The 20,507-nt window shown below is 42.6% G+C and overlaps 2 protein-coding genes across 4 annotated transcripts in view; one reads left to right on the top strand and one right to left on the bottom strand.

Moving 5' to 3' along the window:
* Positions 1-6,562, top strand: part of unc13a (unc-13 homolog A (C. elegans)) — a 34,791-nt gene extending 28,229 nt beyond the window's left edge. For all 3 annotated transcript variants that reach the window (XM_046049380.1, XM_046049378.1, XM_046049379.1), the window contains 3 exons: positions 1,802-1,894; positions 2,692-2,851; positions 2,943-6,562. In XM_046049380.1, the coding sequence (XP_045905336.1) occupies positions 1,802-1,894; positions 2,692-2,851; positions 2,943-3,231 (542 nt within the window). In that variant the 3' untranslated portion in view covers positions 3,232-6,562. The remainder of the gene's footprint in view (positions 1-1,801; positions 1,895-2,691; positions 2,852-2,942) is intronic.
* Positions 5,787-20,422, bottom strand: si:dkey-110c1.10 (unconventional myosin-Va). Its single transcript, XM_046049376.1, has 35 exons — positions 20,396-20,422; positions 19,673-19,783; positions 19,363-19,531; positions 18,642-18,786; positions 18,286-18,442; positions 18,056-18,199; positions 17,850-17,931; positions 17,611-17,718; positions 17,301-17,413; positions 16,942-17,210; positions 16,707-16,788; positions 15,967-16,107; positions 15,758-15,889; positions 15,522-15,605; positions 15,300-15,416; positions 15,099-15,196; positions 14,899-14,985; positions 13,769-14,089; positions 13,263-13,419; positions 12,848-13,087; positions 12,524-12,733; positions 12,269-12,362; positions 12,041-12,189; positions 11,724-11,933; positions 11,464-11,564; positions 11,223-11,337; positions 10,840-10,945; positions 10,197-10,322; positions 9,282-9,433; positions 8,913-9,002; positions 8,540-8,672; positions 8,165-8,462; positions 7,302-7,476; positions 7,129-7,209; positions 5,787-7,049 (listed from the first exon to the last, which is right to left on the bottom strand). The coding sequence occupies exons 1-35, from the start codon at positions 20,420-20,422 to the stop codon at positions 6,888-6,890; spliced, it is 4,986 nt and encodes a 1,661-aa protein (XP_045905332.1). The 3' UTR covers positions 5,787-6,887.
* Between the last annotated feature and the right edge of the window lie 85 nt (positions 20,423-20,507).

Raw genomic sequence — 20,507 nt, 5'->3', positions numbered from 1 at the left:
GTGATGCTTTGGCACAGTCACAGTACAAGTTATGAGATTTAATGGCTATTCTGGTAAAGATTTGCAATATGGTACAAAATTTGCACCTCTGATTGCAGTGTTGATTAAAGAAGAAAAGCCTGCGTTATCATGGCAACATCTCCCTGCCTCCTAGCCAGCAAAGTTTCTTTTTCATCTTTCATGGACGTCCTCCACAGAGTAGACAAGGCCAGATGGATGACTGCTGTTCTCTTTGGTCCTATTGGCAGCGAGACCAACAATCCCATAATGCTCCCTGGAGAGATGCAGAGAGCTGCATGCCAGGAACACTCTGCCGTCTAACTCCCACAGACACCTTGTTTAGTGGGCAGCTGATTGAAAACACACACACACAGGCTGCTGGTCGTCGCCACAAAGATACCGTTGACGGAGTGAGGACACTAATTAAAACATTGAAAATGAATGTCCATCTGTCACCGTATCCTTCTGGAATTGTATATGGATCTCAACCACTTGTTCACATGCAGCCCAAAACCAGATTTGTCCGCCATCTCCCTCCCAGACAAAAGAAGTGAAGCCTGAATGGAGCCATCACTGTCATCTTTACCCTAAAATAGTCTTATAGCTACAAGTATGGAGCCAAAGACCCCAAGACCTGAACTTGGGCCCAGGTCCAGAGTTGTTATCTTGGATGAGGGGCTCAAATCCATTTGGTAAGAAACCTCTGACTTTAACCATTTGCAATCCTTGTTATCTTAATTAGAATATTTTAAGTAAAATTTGACTCCCAATCACAAATCATCAATTTGGTTTTACAACCTGTGCAACATTCCTTGGACTTTCATTTTCTCTTTGGAAATGCAGTAATGTCCAATGTAGATAAAACAGCAATAGTTAATTTACACAATCACATAATTCACTGCCTCTTTACACAGTACAGCTTTATTCAGGGAGTTGGGTCATCAGTAGTGCCATCCGTCACAGACGGATCTGAGCAGCTGAACTGCTTCTCTCTCCGTAAGCTCCTTCCTCTTTCTCGTCCCTCCTCTTACCATGCTTGGGTAAAAGTCTTTACCAAGGAATGGGTGTGTCCACCTGTCTCGATCCATCTGAGCATGTCCTGACCCGATCTACGTCGGGGGGGAAACACTGTCAGTTGACCTTCTCCAGCTTCTCTCCTGTCTTCTTCTCTGCCTCTTACTAATCACCATGCATCCTAACAGACGCCTTGCTCTATGAGTGGGCACAAATTACTGTCCTCACTGGATCCAAATTATTACCTCTCAATTGCTGAATCTCTACAAAGGCTGTTCAGTCAGTCCTAATGATAATGCAGATACAGATATTTCTGGTCAATAGGTACAAAAATATTAATAAATATAAACATATTTTTGTACCTAATGATAGAGTTGTTGTGAGATGCTTTACTGCATTTCAGAGAATGACAGTGCTACCTATATTAAAACACTTACGCCCACTCATAGCAGCTTTGTCTGACTGTCCACTTCCAGACCACAACAAATGCACATGCAGATCTCTATGCCTTATTTGAAGTCCTCCTGTTACATAGTGATTAGTTTAGCATTAAGATGTGTTTGCCTTGTGTGATATCCAAAAGGTTAGAGCCAGATCCATTTCAATGTTCAGTTTATAAAATTGAAATAGAATTGGTCTGTAACCTTTCACAAGGAGGGGGAAAATTTGGAACAGAGTGCACAGTGGTTTGTGTGAGTGTTTGGTCTGCGATAGGAGCATGGAGGAGTCCAATGTTTTCAAATTCAAAGGCATTAACGTGCCCCTCACTCTCTGTCTGTCCTGTCAGGTGCTGGGGTGGACGATGCCGTGGGAGAGGTGTCCATCCATGTGGAGATTTTCACTCACCCAAACACCGGAGAGCACAAGGTCACAGTGAAAGGTAATGGAAAGGTTTTCTTTCTTGTTTTCTCCTGTGGAAATCAAGCCACGGATCAATAAGCAGGAGAGTTTATTCTTGACACTCGAAATAGTTCAAACTCGATCCACTGATGAGGAGCATGTGATGAGGTTGAAAGCTGTAGAAAAAGCTAGCATGTAGACCTTGATTTGGGTGTCAAACGATCAGTCAGACAAACTAGTCACCACCCAGCTTTAATCATTTTTTGAATAGTTTCATGAAGAGAAAGCTCAGTGAATATTATTTTCTACCTTTAAAGACAGTTACTACTACTACTTTTCAAAACCTACAAAAAGTACTCATCCCCCTTTGATAATGTCAAGTTTTATTTGATCAAAGTAGATTTAATGTGGCTTCTTTTTTGACACTGATCAACAGAAAAAGACAAAGTGATCTGCATTCATTACCAATATAAAATGTTTGCGTAAGTATTCACCTTCAATACATCACACCTAAGTCATCACTGGAGCAGCCAGTTGGTTTTAGAAGTCAAATAGTTAGTTAAATGGTGATCGGCTTTTCAGCTGCCAAAGACAAATATGACTTTGTAATGAAATAAAATCCCAACTCTCCCCCTTTCACTATCTTAACAGGGAACTGAATAAGAGACATGATGGAGAGCCAGTATTTTCTTGTTCTGAATTTTCTCTTCACTCACACTTTTTTTTCCCTTTTCACACATTTTCTCCACATGAATCTTTCTCTCTGTCTCTCTCTCACCCACACCTTCCCACTGTCTGTCCTTTCACTTCCTCTCTCTCCATCTCTCTCTCTCTCAGTGGTGGCTGCCAATGACCTGAGGTGGCAGACACAGGGAATATTCCGGCCATTTGTGGAGGTCTACATCATCGGCCCTCACCTCAGCGACAAGAAGAGAAAGTACGCCACCAAGTCGAAGAACAACAGCTGGGCTCCAAAATACAATGAAACCTTTACTTTGTGAGTTTGATGACGATTGGTTGTTTTATTATAAGGCTGTAAATAATGACAGAAGAGGTAGTTGTTAACTCGTCTATCCTCCCCACTGCAGCACCCTGAGTAACGAGGTGGGCCCTGAATGCTATGAGCTGCAGGTGTGTGTGAAGGACTACTGTTTCGCGCGGGAGGACCGCACTGTGGGTATGGCCGTCCTGCAGCTGAAGGACATGGCCTCCAAAGGCAGCGTCGCCTGCTGGCTGCCGCTGGGTAAACGCATCCACATGGACGAGACGGGCCTCACCGTCCTGCGAATCCTCTCCCAACGCAACAACGACGACGTGGCTAAAGAGTTCGTCAAGCTCAAGTCTGACCAGCGCTCTGCAGAGGAGGGCCGCAGCTAAGAGACATGACAGAATTGAAAACGATCCGTCTGAGGCTCGATCAGACATCGCCACCTACTGCCCTGGCTCTGCTGAGCCACTGCTAGCCACTGCCCTGATGATCCAGTGTTGTAAAAGCACAGATACGACAACAGTCACCACACATCCAGTGCTGTAAATACATTCATTTCAGTGGGAAAAGACATAGTGCTAAACAAGTCATCACTAATTGTATTCAAAAAGCACCAATGTCTTTATTGTTGCAGAAATGATCAGCCATCCTTTTGATGAACAATGCATAGAGTTTAATTATAGAGCATATATCCTCTGTCCGTAGAGGTGAGTCATACCATTCCACTCCACATACAAACACACACACACACACACACACACACACACACACACACACCTCGGTTGACTGGTTAAGGTGAAAGAAATACCTTGTAGCCTTTTAATATTTTCCATTTCTTTTCTCAGCCTCTTACCCCTCATGCTTTCCAGTTCCTCTCGCCCCTTCTCTGTCTGTGCACCCGCACAGGGAAGGGACCGCAAGTGCCGACACATAATCTCTGAAATATGCCAAGACCAGCCATGAGCACAACAGGACCAATTGTCCAACTGACCTATTAACAACAACAAAACGGCTATACGGCCTCAAACATTCCAGGTTTCGGGTAGGGACATGGCATATTGGGAACAAAGCACTATTTAGTTATGATAGTATTAATATTTATTTACTGCTTTCTGCCAAATTATATTTATATTTAAATCATTCTATATATATATCATAATCTATAATATATGAAGGACATATGCAGGATTATTCAATGGACGTGTGGTACTTGAAAGATTGCCTTTGTCTGTCTTTATGTCCGTCTACCCTGTAACAGAGCACACTGCCTGACACCCTCAATGCCTTCTGTCTTGTTGACCCTCGTACAGTGTGTCTGTCTCCTATACAGCGACTGTATAAAGAGATTAATCTGATGAAAACACGCCTTCAAGCACTGTGATTCATCAGACTATATGTGTGTGTGAGAATGATCGTGTCCAAGTGTGAACGTTTGAGCATGTGTGAGTGTTTTGTAAGATGTTCTCATGTTGACCTCATGTAGCCGCCCGTGTTGCCTGTTACCTGCAAATGTAATCACAGGAAGCCATCACAAGCAAAGAGCATCACAGGTGTTCATATTTTTTACTTTAAAGAGGATGCGTCTTCCATCTTATGATGGATATTTCTGTCTTTTTTGTCTTACTGTAAACATTCCGCAGCTAGACAGCCCAATAATCGATGTGCAAGAGGTGCATGATAAAAGGATGAACACTTGACTGCCACCTCCTCTTCCTAAAAAACAACAACATGCCAAATCAAAACCTGCATGTAAGAGGATGATAAAAACTTGTCCTCAAGATCCTATTTTGCAAAAGCAACATCGTCTGAGGTAATATATCTACGTGGGTTACAATAACACACACCCTGCACCTCAGGGAGAGCACAAATCACTAATGATCTACCACCCGTGATCCCTAATGATCCGGTTGCAGATGCAGTAACCCTGATCCCTGGTAGCGAGAAGTCAGACCGCTACAAAAGGGATGCAGATCAAGACCACACCAGGTCTGGCGCTGACGTTTAAAAGAGGACCTACAGTTTAGAGATGTAGTGTGAAGATTTAGAAGCACAGGGTCTTTAATGCACCAATAATTGCACATTTATACTCTGATCTGATCTAATCTGAATTACACACCAAGATGTCAAATCATCATACTTACATTTATTTCTTTAATCTAGAGTCAATTTCATATGAAAAAAAATGTTCTGAATAGTCTATTGACTGCCCAGCATGTCTCCTAATTCAATTTTTATTTTCATGAATGCCCATTTTGTTAAAAAGATTAAGCGGTTCTATAATATGTGTGTATGTAACAAAAAAGGCATCCAGGGCGAGGAAATGTCCAAGTTCAATAATGACAGGATGTTCTGTTTTTTCTATTTCTGCCTCTTTTTTAAGTTGCCTCTGCTGAAGGCCTCTACCAGACTACCGCTTGATCGTACATTACAAATTGAACCGACCCCCTCTTATGAATAAGGTGTAAGAACTGAACTCTATGCATCTAATCTATAAAAATATTCGTAGATGAGTCATTTTTGAAGCAGTCTTATAATGTTTACATTGTGGATTATTTTTCTTATTATATCAGCACAAGTGTTTGTCTGATATGTTGTAAAATGCTATCTCTATTATAAAGGGCCAAACACCCCAGCTGTAGTAGAGCTGATTAGCGATTGAAAGTTGTTTGTACAGCTTTTCATCAATCTGGACAATAATCTGGAGGGGAAAGCTCGATTGTTGTTTGGTTTGGGCATTGTAAATAGCTCGGATGTAACAAACACATGTCAGACTATGTGAAGTGAAGTTTGCTGCTCTTTTGTAGACTTGAATTTTTAGCTCTGGGAGATTGGGCAGTTGGGTATTATGTGTGTGTGGATGCCCAATCTGGATATGTAGCTATTATTGAAATATATGGGAAGGCCGTGTACACACTGGAGATGAATAACGAGCAATTTGCACAAATCTAATCATTTAATGGGCTTGAGAGCCAATTCATTTTACACTGACATTATATACCATTATATAGACTATACAAAGGAAACCCATTAACTAAACAAAATTGAAACATGTGTCACTCTTTGGTGTGTACAAGGTCTGTTATTCAAGGAGACATCTGCACAGACTTTTAATAACTTTGAATAAAAGGTTCACAACTGTCACATAGCTGGAAATGCCACGAAAACAAATCTTTATTTATTGCTGTTGACAATGATACTTTAGTAATTCCTCCTCCTTCAGAGGCTCAGTTTGCGTGTTGGGGTATCGGACTGGCATGCAGAACAGGGATGCACACAGAAGTGAAGGACAAGGATAAATGTAGAAGCACAATGAAAGCACACAGACACAAAGCGGGCAGACATGCATGATCTGTTCTGTCGAGCTGACCCGGCCACGCAGACAGACAGCTGCGCAGCGACGCCGGTCCTGTACTTCCAGGAAATGGTGCATGATAGGAACAATAAAACAAAAAGAAAAAATGTATTGTGCCAGCACGCATAATTATTTGATGTTAATTGCCAATTGTTGTCTCCTTTATTTTGATATTCTATTATTGTTTTCTATTTTTCAAATGTTTGTGAATATATAAATATGTATTACTGATGATGTGTAGTGGTACAAAGTACTCGCATGAGAATTTTTTTATACATGAGATGTTTCTAATTTTTGGGTTTTTTTTATTCTGGTTATTGGGGGTTGAGGTTACTCGGACTGCAGTCTCGTTGTGTTTCTGCTTCCAATAAAATATGACAAAAAAAAAAAGCTCCATTTCGTTCCTTGTTTGTCAAACTGTACTAATATGTTTTTAAAGAAATACTTTATCTTCCTGCTCTTTATTAGCCATTTCAAACTCACCAGTTAATTAGCTGAAATGTAAAGGTTTGCCATAACCTCTGATTTACAATGGTAGGCTATACAGACTATAGAATCTTAGAGGAAGTCAGTTCACAACACCTCCTGGAAGTTATTTAAATGTCAAATGACTTAATAGGTTGGAAGTTGAATTCGCTAAAACATCACAATTTGCATTTGCTACACTGAAAAAGCAAGGCATCCCACGTTTTTTTAGGCTCTGCGTAGAAAGGAAATCTTGAGGGAGTCTGGGATGACTAACTTCTCAGCATGGAGGGCGGGGGGAGGCGAGAAGGGAAATGTGACAGGGAACACTCGCCTCACATCCATTAGGAGCTGTGGAGGCTGACTGTCAGCACGGCCTTTGAGAAGCCCCTAGAAGAGCAAATACATGCAACTCACATGAGACACTACTTTAAATTGATGAACACATGCAACCTTGCAGCTGTTGTACCTGCACAGTGCGGATGAAATTCAGTGTGACTCTTTCATCCAGGTCACTGTGGGGAGTGTAGAGGGTCAGAATCTTCACAATCTGTTAATCAAAACGGAAACAAGCAGGCGGTTTAATGCACATCAATAGGTTTTTCCTGTCTTCAAGTATGATTGAGACAGACAGAGACCCACCTGCTGGCTGGACAGGGCAGTGCAGGTGCGGACAAGCGCCTGTGCATCCGCCTCTGTCTTTTTCCCAGCCTGCAGCAGCTGAACTGCCTGGATGAGGGGCTCCAGTGTGGCCACAGCGCCCCCAGCCTGCAGACCTTTGCTCCGCAGCCACTCCTCCAGCAGACTCACATTATAGCTTAGTGACAAGAGAAACAGGCTGGTTAATAAATAATCTAGATATTAATGTTATTATTATGGTCATTTTGTAGACTGTAGTTTGTACTGTTGTATTACATTATACAGACAGCAATGTGTTGATTAATCTATAGAAAATTAATCTGTCACAACTTTTATATTACATTCTGTTAAAAATTAAGTTAAATAAAAATTTTATTTAATGACAATACATAATATTACATTAAAAATAAAGTTTAAATCGTGTTTTTTCCTTGTACACTTGGTGCCTTCCCAACCAAAAAAAAACTCCTGTCTCTGAATTCCACACCATCCAAGGTTAGCCCAGGTGAAGCATCCTTCTGCAACCGGTTTATGTGCATATGAATTCTCCTGTCATTTGTGTTTTTTTATAAATCCCAAAATTTGCCCAGAAAATGGTGTATGCCTTCTTTTGCGCATAGGCAAGGTTTAGAAATGAGGCCCTAGTACAGCTGTAGTGGGCAGATTAGGGAGAAGTAAATTAAATACCTGACAAATTAGATATTAAAGACAAAGCTCCCTGGTATTAGCAGTATAGAAAAAAATTTCAAAAAAATTTAATGAACATATCATGTCATGGCATGTATAGCGCATTTGCAAATTGCATACCATAACATGATATGAAATATTTTTGCTTATAGTATCTAAATCTATGTGTATATTTCTACCGTATTTGCATGCCACGGCTCCAGCAGCATATATCTTTCCTCAGCAGCAGGCTGTTGAGAGCGGAGGCAGCGATGATGTAGGTGAGCTGGTGGAAGGCCTGCTCCATCTGTGTCTGGGGCAGAGCCTGATGGGTCAAAGCAGTGTGAAGGGCTGCCAGCTCTCTCAGCACAGTCGCCATAGTGGGAGCATCGCCTCCCACAGTCCTGGGGTCAGAGCCTGCCCGTTTTCTGGACGTTCCCAACTTTACCGCAGTGCCAGACAGACCTGGGATGGTCTCACTCTCCAGCAGAGCGGGGACTGAGGGAGAGAGGGAAGCAGGAGGTAAGATAAGAGGAGCAGTGGTGGGGAGAGCATGGATAGCATCAGCATCAAACCTATGATGTTTTGTAGATGTGCTTCAGTGATGGAGAGGAGCTGCTGATAGGCCTGGATACAGAGGTCACTCAGGGCGCGGATCAGGTCACTCAGATCAGTGGTCAGTGGAACCAGATCATCTGAGTCAAGGGTCTGAAAAGTAATCGATCCAGTCATATATTCATAAAATGTATTGAGATTGTTTCTATGTCAGTAATCAATGATTCCCTAACTACTCCAAAGATTATCTTCTATAAACTATATTCATCTAGATGTGCAAGATGGGGAAAATTTATTGAGAAGACTATGATTTTCGTTATTTCACTGTTTTTAGTGACAAAAATGCTCTCCGTCAATAGGATGTTAGTAATTATAAATACATGTTCATCCTACCTGTTTTGGGGAGTACTGGTTCAACAGGTCGTGCAACAGACAGGCGTTTTTCAGCCATAGAGCTGTCATGCCTAGATCGTTACTATGTTTCTGTTGGGACAGATAAAATGGAAAAAGGTTATATTGTTACTTGGAGTGCTATCACATATATGGTCAATATGTATGTGTGTGAGACAGATATGGGTATATGGGCTTCGGTGTGGTTTACTTTCTTCTGGACAGATGTAGGACAGAGCAATCACATGAAAGTGTTTCAAAGTCAGTTGTTGATGCTTCTCTGTAAGTGGCATCAGACATGAGGTGATCTGCCCTCATATGCATGAAACCTCCACCATATGGTACACCGGGCAGATTCAGAACTCAGGTTACCTTCAGAGCTGCCTTCATAGCCTTGACAGCAGCACAACAGAGTGAGCGAGCCTGAGTGTGGTCTCCGCTGCAGTCGGCCTGACGAACACACAGGAAGAGCACGCTGGCAAGCAGACCAGGAGGTAGAGACAGGGCGCTGTCAACACGTATGTCTGGACCGCAGACAGAGAGAGCAGCAATGGCAGAGCGAACACAGCCAGGTCACATTTGTCAGCTATAGGTGAGTTTGTTACAGTAAAAGTTTGCTCTTGTGAGTCACATCATACTGACAGGCAACACTACAAAGTTGTAGTGTCACCATCCCATAGACATGACTTTGTAAAGCAACTGTTTTGTTAATGGAGTAATTGTTAAAATACATTTTCAAGGATCAACAACTCCCTAGTTCCAGCCACACATCTCTGAGAATTTGTTGTTGTTAGTAAATTGATGATTTGGGGGTTTAGGACTGTTGCCTGGACAAAACACGGTTTTGATGACATCAGCTAGGGCTTGAGGAATGTAATGTGCATCTTTCACTACTTCCTGACATTTTATGGACCAAATGACTGATTATCGTGAAAATAATCCACAGACTGACTGACATACTACATACAAAAATTACGAGTATCTACGTTTCTACTATGGCCCTGGTGCAAATTACTTTTACATGTTTCCTGTATATAAGTTGAAATGCTTCTATGCACTGAAACTTAAATATGGAGTTTGTTTATGTTTGTTTGGTTGGTAAATGATGCTCTAAAGGGGCAAACTGTGTGGTTTGAACACAACTGAAAGTTAAAAAGCAGATTCTGGTACACTCTGTTCAGATTCTTTCTAATTGTAAAACTCCTCAAAAGGTTGGAAAATCAAATAACCGATAAAACAAATATGGCAGATGAAGATGAGGAAGGTGGGGACAGGGATGAATCTCACCTGTGATGAGGTTCTTGATGAGCTTGGCTTCATCTCTCTTCCTACATTCCAGCAAACCAGTGACTGTTGCTGGCTTCGGTTGAGATGGACGGGAGACCATCTCTGGGGTGAAAGCTGATGGGAGTACTGGAAAGGGAAAACATAACAACAAACTGAAACAACTGAAAGGGGCAGTTGTGGCTCAGGAGGTAGATAATCTGAAGGTCAGCGGTTCAATCCCCGGCTCCTCCAGGCTACATGTCTTGGGCAAGATACTGAACCAGGCCAATGTAAGTGAGGTGTGAATGTAAGTTTCTGTTTGAGCTTAGTGTATGAATGTGTGTGAATGGTGACTGCGATGTAGTGCAAAAGGGCTTTGAGTGGTTGAAAAGACTAGAAAGGCGCTATACAGAGCATTTACAAACAGCAGCAACCGCGCTATACAAAGCATTTACAAACAGCATGTAAGAGACGATACAGCAACTGGATGGGTGATACTTAGTATGTTATTATGTAAAGGTCAACACATTTAAGGCATTTTATTTATATGAACTTTTGATGTAATTATACTATTTCTCTAATGACTGTGTGTTTACTTTACTCTCAAGTACATTTAGTACATAGCAGGGTCTGCACCTTCACAGACGGTCTGATGAAATCTTACCTTGTGTCAGTAGTCGTCTGAGAGAAACTGTGTTTTTAAGCTCCTGCAGCTCTCTCCTCAATTTGACACACTCTTGCTCTCTGGCCTCCAGTAGTTCCTGCAGATCCTTTACACACAAACACACTTAATACTTTGAATTTCTGGCTTATGGCCAATGCTCTGATTATGTCAGAGAAAAGAAGTGATGAGGGAAAAAAAGTAGGAAGGGACTTTTTGCGGAAGATGGGAGCATAATAAGGGCAGAGGAAGAAAAGGTGCAACATCAAAATATGTCAGAATGTTGAAACAAAGACCATTAGGACTTTTCTAGCCATTTTTTTCAATGTATATACACTTTCACTCTCCTTTATGCACCACAGATGACTGCCTTAACAAGTCAATACCTGTTGCTGTGAAGCAGAGGAACAACCAGAGATCGCTTGACTAAGTTGGCACCTCAGAGCCTCCAGCTCCTCCTCCCATTGGCAGCGCTGGCCACGCAGCTGCCTCTCCAGAAACCTGACGCAGACAAGGGGAGATATGAAACAGGACCACGGAGTTCGTCCACCAAATCTAAGTCGTAACATCAAATTGAAAGGGAAGCAAGTTTCACTAAAAGGAATGAATGAGTGAGTAATGACTGACTTGTTGGCCACTCGTACAGCATCGTAAGCATGTGCCAGGTCCTCTCCTTCCATCTTCACTGCCAGGTCTTTGGCCACGTCCATCCTCTCCATCAACTGGTCCTGTCAATGCAAACGTGAACGCAGTGTGACATTTTATTGTCTGACCTAATGACACTTTGTTGCAAGTTGGAGCTTCAACAGTCATTACGAGCAAAAACATTTTGCATTTTGTGACATTTCTCTTTAAGTTTTGTTTTTCCTTCTTCTACATTCTCTCACCATTGGCGTTCCGGCGCTCCACACTGAGACTTTCCTCTCCAGGGAGGGAGACGTCTCGCTGACCCTGTGGACCTCCTCCGGTGAAGAGAAAGCAGATGGGAAGGGTGACAGGGAGAGTGGGGTGAGAGACTGGGGTGACAGCGGAGCTGGGGAGGGGGGCTCCAAGCTCAGACTCTGGGTGGAGTCAGTCCTTCTGTGGCCCTTGGTCTGCTGTTGTGAGGAGAAAAAAATTACTTTCAGCAACCAAGATGGAGTTTTGGACCAAAATGGTATTTTTGTTGACGTATTTAAGTGTGTCTGTTGGTGTCGTTGAGAACCTCAGTGAGCAGACTCATCTCCCTGAGGTTCTCGTATCTCTGTTCCAGTCTGGTGAACTCCCTCAGGAGACTCTGATACTTCCTCCTCTCCTCATCCAGCTCTGCCCTCAGAGCTGCACTTGCCTGAGAAACAGCTTGGTACACACACTCTGCACACACACACACAAAGAAAAAGAAAAACATTGAAAACACAGACAGACTTTATGATGCTGCAAAGTGAGAATCTACCTTCTTGTGCTTTTTCTTGTTCAAGCAAGCGAGCGGAGAGATCTTCTCTCTCTTTGCAAAAACAGGCCTTTTCTCTCTGCAGGGTTTGCAACTCCTTAAAAAATGAGAGAGAATAAACTATTTTAACTTAAACTAAGCTTGCCAAGGAAAAGAAAATGTTTATTATGAGTCTGGCATTCCTCAATCCTAATAATAACACAATCACCAGCACAGTTACAAATGTGTCAAGTTATTCTCGGGTGTCGGTAGACCTACTTGTGTGAGTTGAAGGATCTCCTGGGCAGCCTTCTCCTCAGCTCTCCTTCTTTCCTTCTCCTCCTTCTCGCTGATGACGGGGCAGGGCAAAGGCTTCTCCTGTTTCTGGCTCTCTAGTTTCTGTATCGTCGCCCTCAAGGCCTCCAACTCAGCCCTGGCGGTCTCTCGCTCTGCATGCAGGGTCTCTCTCAAAGTGGCACCCTCCCTGGCCTGGACACATGCAATCACCACTTCATCATGTGAATATAAACAAAATGACCTTTTGACACGCACATTTTAGAGCTTACATGGATCACTTCTGAGGATTAAACTCCCTTCACCCACCTCCTGGTCTGCTCTCAACTGCAGCTGCATCAGTTTGACTTCCATGCCTTTGTTGAGCTCTCTGAACCTCTCCACCGAGCGGGCCTCGCTCTTTAGCTGCAGCAGCTCTCTCCTGGCTGCCCTGCGGCGCACACAGCACTGCATGAACACCACCGCCGCACGTACTTGCCTGTACGCCTGCCTCGCCAACCACCCACGCACTCTCGCCTGAAGCAACACAGCAGCTCGCTCCGCCACCAACTGATGAGGGATAGTAGGGTTTATATTTTTCATCAATTCAGGTTATGCCAATATAATTAAACTTCAATTTAAGTATTCAAAATTGACTTCAGAAAGGCAATTTCAAAAAAAATGTGACTGTTTGAGATCCTCTGCAGCAGGTAATGAGGTGGTTAAAGCTGAATTAAATGCTGACCAGTCTGTATCTGCGGCGCGCCAGTGTGCCCCTGGTGAAGGCCTGAATGATGATGGTGGCCTGTCGGATCGTGAGGAACAACTGTCTGACCACCACCATGCGATATGTCTTCTGGATTACTAAAGCAGCCATGGTGTAGCGCAGGGTCAGGGCCAGTCTGCAGCCAAAATGACAAAGAGGAAATTTGAGTGCATTTCATTTTAAGTTGTGTCTGGCAATTTTGTGTGGGAAGGTTGAAGTTTACACAAAACACAGAACAGTAACAGACCTGGCTGTGCTTTCCTAGTTTCCACGGATTGTTGTGCAGTGTAAAATACATGGTAGCTCCAAACATAAACCTGGCTTCATTTGCTAGTGTGACTAAATCATAAATATCTTTAAAATAAATAGAAAAATACAGACAAATAATTTCTATCACTGATAGGTTAATTATCTGGGAGAGGACATAAAAATAAAATGGTGCAGTGAGGATATACTGTAATATAGAAGAAATCACAAGAACTCACCGTCTGGCCAGAGCTCCTCTGCAGTATCTCTGTAACGTGACAGTAGCCCAGCAGATCCTGGAGTATCTAATCCGTGCCAGCCATCCTCGGACCCGGCTCTGGATGATCACAGCAGAAACACGCAGTCTCTCAGCTCTCAGCCTCTCCAGAAGAGCAACCTGACCGGCCCGGAAGAATACTTTGGTCTTTCCAAAGCAGTACTGGTCTGGGTCTGGTATGAGCTGAGGCAGGACCTGTCTGCAGGAGGCCTGGGCCTTCTCCTGGCTCTGAAGACCTCGAAGCAGAAGACGGTACCTGCTGAAGAACTCCTCGTATGTCCATCTGGAAACAAAGGTTTTTGAGCAGAAATCTTAGAGAAAACAACTGCTCTGTTAAGATAGATTGTCTTTCCTTTCCGTTTCAATTAATTTCTCATTATTTGACTCGTCTCAAACGTTCACTGCACTGAAAATGAAGAATTAATAAAGAGACAAATATTGCATTACTGGACATTTACACTACTTTATGCTCCCATCGTTTGGTAACACTGTTGTGTTACCCATCAGGGATTGTTTTGATTTCATGTGGGTGTGTTGAATGAAACTTGGACATCTGAAACTTGAGAGTTGGGTCATCAAATAAGGGCAACAATTCAACATTACTCCTTCCTCAGCATCCATGTTTGTTCATTGTTTGTTCTTTAGGTTCAGGGGCTGTCATCTGCCAGATACCAGAACCTTAACCAAAAAACTAACAAAATAAATAACAACAATTAAACTGTCATTGTCATGATCTCAAGGAATAGTTATATATATGTCTGTCTGTAAATTAATTACTATAACATATTGTCACAAACTGAAAAAAATACTGGCTAAAAGGTAGGAAATAAACTATAAGATTTTATCTTATAGATGATTAATGCTCTGTTAACCACATATAGTGGTAGCTACAAAAAACCCTGGTATACTCCTTTAAAATTAAGGCAGTTTTTGAAAACCCAACTCTGGTCCATTTATCTCTTTCACCAATAACTTAGAAGAGAACTGCAACTGCTATATATTCTTTTCTATGACTTTCTTTAACATGACAAGTTCTCATACTGCATGAGAGCTGTGCAGTGTGTAAGATGATTGTATGGAAGTACTCAGTACCTGGATGGATAACCTGCAGCACTGATGCGAATTGTCTCCAGCACCCCACAGGCTCTCAACTGCTGGACTGTCCTCCTAGGGTCAAACCTAACAAAGCAAGGCTGTTAGGTTGCTTGGTGCGGACACCAGTCTCAGAGAAAATACAAAAATCAAATGCGTAAACTTTTAATTTGGTGACGACAAGCCAAACAAAGGCATACATAAAAGGTTCTTTGAGGTCGTTGGGTTTAATACAGCGGACATAGTGAGGCGTGGTGCTGTTGAGAGTGTCCATTAGCATCTGTAAGGACTGACGGAACTGATAGGCACAGAAACAACATGAACACAAAACATAGTGTTAAAGTTGTTAAAATTCTCCGCTCATTCCACAAAAACACAAGGATGCAGTCATAAAAGCTCACCTGGAAGCCCACTGTCAGTTTATGCTCTCTGGTGGGTCTTTTCCCTGAGCGAACACCTCCATTAGCCACAGAGGACACATTTCCCTGCTGCTGGAACAACTCAGCCACCAGCTCAGACTGACACACACATAAACACACACAGACACCAGGTAGTCATCCACCTTGTCACGCAGACATGTAAAGAAACAAACTCATGACACTGAATATGCAGCACATATCTACCTGACTTGCTTTGAGAATGTTAATGAGCTCTTCAAAGACGGTGTCTCGATTCTTGTCTAAAAAGCCATCGCATTCATATTGCACCTGTTGACAAAAAGAAAAACTAGTCATACTGCAGAGTGTTACAAAATGTTAGAAACTTGACATCTCACTGGAGAATTAAATTCCAAAAAACGGATTGGTGGCAGTTTCTGTCCAGCGTTCCCAGAATCCGTGTCATGACCTTCATCACTAACCATGTCAGCAAAGTGCAAAACGATGAAGGCGCTGTTGGACATGCGAGGTTTCCGGAAGTGAGGGTGGGGCTTGCTGGTCAGGTGTTGGTCATACAGCTTCTGCACCCAGCTCTCGTCTGAACCTTTGGGCATCTGGTCATAGACACAGACAATGATCACAGAGACTACAGCACTAAAAATGTTCACTACAACCAATGAGTTAAACTGACCCTGCACTCCTCATCTAAAAGATCAAACAGGCCCAGTTGGCCCTCTACAAGATTGATGCACTTCTGATTGTCGCTGAACTCAATCCTGTTCCAGGCCAGCTCTTCCCGGACATATTCCTCCTGCTCCAAGTGGAACACATGCTGCAGGCAAACACAAAACACAAAATAAAAATAAAAATAAAAAATAATATAATAAGGTTGCAACAAAATTAAATGGATGACCTGTCCATCCTGAGTATGCTTGAAAAGATCTAACACAGTGCGGCTAGCTTGGCTATGAAGAACAGGTCATCACACTGTGAGGGCAGTTTGTGTGTGTTTCCCTCTCAACAGAGAGGCTAAGACAGACCCTTCCTCCTGCATTTTCTAACTACAAGGAAGACAAGCCTTTATTCCCTAAAACCAGAAGAATATAATATGATTTTGGAAACGTTCCACCTCTTAAAAAAGTACACCATACTGTAGGAGAGAAAGAGTGTACACACATGCATTAAAATGTGCATTTACTGATGGAAATCAACACTAAAAGAAAAGGATGAAAAGAAACTGTTGCTGTATTCTCAATTGGAGTTTGTGATGATGTACTCCAGTCGTGACAGGACTGATACCTTGAAGAGCTTAACAAAAATAATGTGGCTACTGCCTGGCACATGCAAGTACAATGGCTGTAGACACACACACACACACACACACACACACACACACACCAAAACACAGAGGGACAGGAAGACATAACTTACCCTGTTGAATTGCTGTTGCAGTTTTTCATTGGCATAATTTATACAGAACTGCTCAAAACTATTCCGGTCAAAGGTCTCAAACCTGCTCCGAGACAGAAGACACGTCAGATGAACATACTGAACACAACCTTAAGACTATTGCATAATATTTCTAACACGATAAAACAAACTTGTGTAGGGTGTAATACGGCCATAAAACATATTTGTATCCAGTGTCACAAAGCTCATCGCTTACCCATAGATGTCTAGCACCCCTATAAAGGATTTAGCCTGTCCCCTCTGGGAGCTCAGAGCAGAGTTGAGCCTCTGGACGGTCCATGTAAAGAGCTGGCCATAGATGTGTTTGGCAAGTGCATCTCTGGCTTCTATAGCCTGCTGACCGGAAATGGGTTTGACCAGCATCTCTCCCCCTACAGCCAGTCTGCGATGACACAGCCAGTGGGCCATCTGAGGTGCTTCCACTCCTAACAGCTTGGAAAAGACAGCCAGAGAGCGGTCGTCTGCCTGAGGAAAAACAAAGGACTCAGGTACCTGCTACAGTATGTGTATAGCACTCTAGGGGCAAAAGTCATAGAGTAGAAAAACATTTCTTACATTAATATAACTCCGGTCAGACCTTCTCCCGCTGGCTTGGATGTTGACGTTTCCCAGGTGCAGAACAGCTGACAGGATCCTGAATAGCTCCATCTGTTGGTCAGGCTGCACACCTGCAAATTTTTATTTTGCAAATGCATTAACAATTTTATTTTAAGGACTTGATTCAATTTGACAGAAATCTGACCAGAGTCTGAATAGTTGTAGCCTTAATTATCCTCTCAGAATTTACATTGTGTGTGTGTGTGTGTGTGTGTGTGTGTGTGTGTGTGTGTGTGTGTGTGTGTGTGTGTGAATGCAATTACTCTACCCAGAATGGTGAAAGCATTACGAGTGCGCTCCAGGTCTGACAAATCATCAGTATCAGGAATCTGCATGTCTCCTCCCTGGCTGGTGTAGCGGAAATGCTCAGGTGCGTCTGAAGATCAAAACACAGACATGGACATTATAATATGCACAATACCTTATCGACACAGGTAAAGGAACAAAGTGTAGACATGGTAATATTTTGTGTACAAAGCGGGGGGTTCGCCTGTGATTAAGTCTCACCCAATTTAAAGGATCTCATTTCAGGCAAGTCTCTGGAGGCACACAGCTGGTAGAAGATGTGGTAGTTCCTCTCTGCTGATGCCTTAGACCCACGCAAACATACAGACAATGTTCATGAACATTTGCAGGAGAAACATGTCACCTCGTCTCAAATGACAGATTCTTACGTGTCATGTTTTTATCATCATTCTGGCTAAAGAGCTTACTTGGAAGATAACTCTTGACTTCTCCAGTAGATACGTCCTCATGTTTGCCGCAATGATGTCCCCTTTTCTGCCAAAGCAGATCTTGATGTACTTCCCAAAACGACTACTGTTGTCATTTCGTGTGGTTTTGGCATTCCCAAAAGACTGTAGGTAAAAGCATGTGATGTTTGTATCTTTAAAAACAGACATTTCTCATTCCTAAGTAACAAATCTGTTAACCCATCCATCACCTCCATGATAGGGTTGGAAGCCAGAACCCTCTCCTCCATGCTGGTCTGCTGTGCTGTTCCGCCGACTACAGCAAAGTAACGCATGGTGAATTTGGCTGAAGCCGTTTTCCCCGAGCCAGACTCTCCACTGATGATGATGGACTGGTTTTTCTCTTCCCTATACTCACAGAGAGCAGTGAAATCTCATATAGTGAAATTATGCGGAGACCATCAGTGTTGTTGCAGGTTCAAATCATAAGCAAGAGAGTATAGAGAGCATATTCTAATTCATGTACGTTTTACTGTAGAGTTTGAAAGGTCAGCAAACAGCCAGTTCCTGGTTGTCATAACATGACCTCCAGCCTTTGACCTCTGACCTGGTCATAGTGCGGTAGGCTTCCTCAGCCACAGAAAAGATGTGAGGTTCCATGTCGGCCATGTCCTGACCACTGTAAGCATCGATCACCTCCTCTCCGTATATGGGGAGCGGGTCATAGGGATTGATGGCTACCAACACAATGCCTGGAGGGAAAGGAGAAAAAAGTAACATCAGCACCAGAGTGTGGATTTTGATAGGACAATTCTTATTTCATAAGAATAAAAAGGTATTTCATAAGATAGAAATGAAGTGCAGTAGTTGTACATTACATTTCTTCATTTAGCTGATGCTTTTTTTTATCCAACATGACTTTCAAATGCCATACATGACAGAGGTCACACACCCCTGTAGCAATGAGGGGTTAAGTGTCTTGCTCAGGGACACATTGGTGGATGTGTCACAGTTGGAACTGAACCTGTGTCTCCCACACCAAACGCATGTGTCTTATCCACTACCACCACATGTTGTCATTTTAGTATCCAATGTCAAATCTGAATCCAAAAGCACATTTTCTAAAACCCACTGCGAGTACTTTTAGCAAAAATGAAACTAAGCACATGTCACTCATAATTATAGTATATATAGAGTATAGCCACACGACATGTCCATTTAATAGGGTTTTAAGACTAAAACCCTGCAAGGCTGGACAATCATTGCTGTCTGAGCAAGATATCCTTAAATCTCCCTCAGTCGTTTGCTTTTGCCCGTTCAATGCTCACCACAGTACGTGTAGATGCTACTGTAGTCCAGGAATCGAACCCTGAGGTTGTGCAAGACAGCAGGTTCATGGAGGAAGCTGAGAGCTGTTAGATCATTTTCCCCCTCCAGGATGTCAGGGTTTCCCAGTGGTGGGAGATCAGAGGGGGACACTACTGGGTACTGGACCTCCTACCAATGGAGATGGAAGTTAGGAGTTAAAATAAAAATAGCAAGGACACTGGGGCTCAGCATGATGCTGGTTTATCAGGGCCATGATATTGGAGGATTCACTTTGTTTTTTGAGTAATATAATGGTACTACATGTCTCACCTTTCCATTACAGAGCTGTAGCAGTAGATGTTTCTCTCCAGGACTGTAATCCTGGAGGAGCAGTGCTGACACCCAAACTGCATCCGGGTCAGGAATCCACACACTTGCTCCCTATGAAAGCAGCAAAATGTTTCAGGTATGTGTGAAACTTTAAGAATTCAGATAGAATAACAAAGAGGGAAAAAGATACTGCAACAACACGTTTGGTGTGTTTTGGACCCATTGTGGAGAGATTTTCATTACATATTTCAGTTTCTGCCCGGACACTGTTCCTAACCCACCCAGCCAAGACATTTGTCCCCCATCAGCATAAAAGGCTCCTAAACGGTGTTAAAAATTAACACTGGTCATTCTGCCTGCATGGATTAGCCATTATCTACTTTTAACATATGCAATTTGCTGTGTCCATTTTACAACTTAAGTTTAAATTCATACTTTGATAACTACAGTTTTATACATTTATTGACCACCACGTTTACAGAAATAAGGATGCAAGTTATCACAGCTCATCTATCATGAACTGTATTGGCTGAAGAACAAACAACAATCAGAAAAGGTTATCATTTGGGCACAAGCACTTAGGGAAACTGGGAAAGGCTAAAACACAAACCAGTTATGTCATAAAAACACAATAACACTCACATCACTAGCAATGTTGTTTTTGTATTATTACTCTTTTAAAGGGCCCACAGATGGTGGCACATCACTTCAGGTCAGTCTTACCTTGCTGTAAAGCTCCAGTGAAGCCATCTTAACTACTTTGAAGCATGCAGGGTGAGGTCATTTTAAACGAACCAAGAGGTAACATCTACAAGTCCCTTTTGAAAGAACAGTC

Source organism: Micropterus dolomieu, linkage group LG05 (assembly GCF_021292245.1).
Source record: "Micropterus dolomieu isolate WLL.071019.BEF.003 ecotype Adirondacks linkage group LG05, ASM2129224v1, whole genome shotgun sequence".
NCBI lineage: Eukaryota > Metazoa > Chordata > Actinopteri > Centrarchiformes > Centrarchidae > Micropterus > Micropterus dolomieu.
This window is presented reverse-complemented; position numbering and strand designations above follow the sequence as displayed.

Coding starts and splice junctions, on each gene's coding strand:
- si:dkey-110c1.10 (XM_046049376.1), bottom strand. CDS start 20,422: ATGGCTTCACTGGAGCTTTACAGCAAG. Junction 19,532..19,672: donor TACAGCTCTGTAATGGAAAG/GTGAGACATGTA, acceptor CTCCATTGGTAG/GAGGTCCAGTACCCAGTAGT. Junction 10,946..11,222: donor CCTCTGCTTCACAGCAACAG/GTATTGACTTGT, acceptor TTGTGTGTAAAG/GATCTGCAGGAACTACTGGA.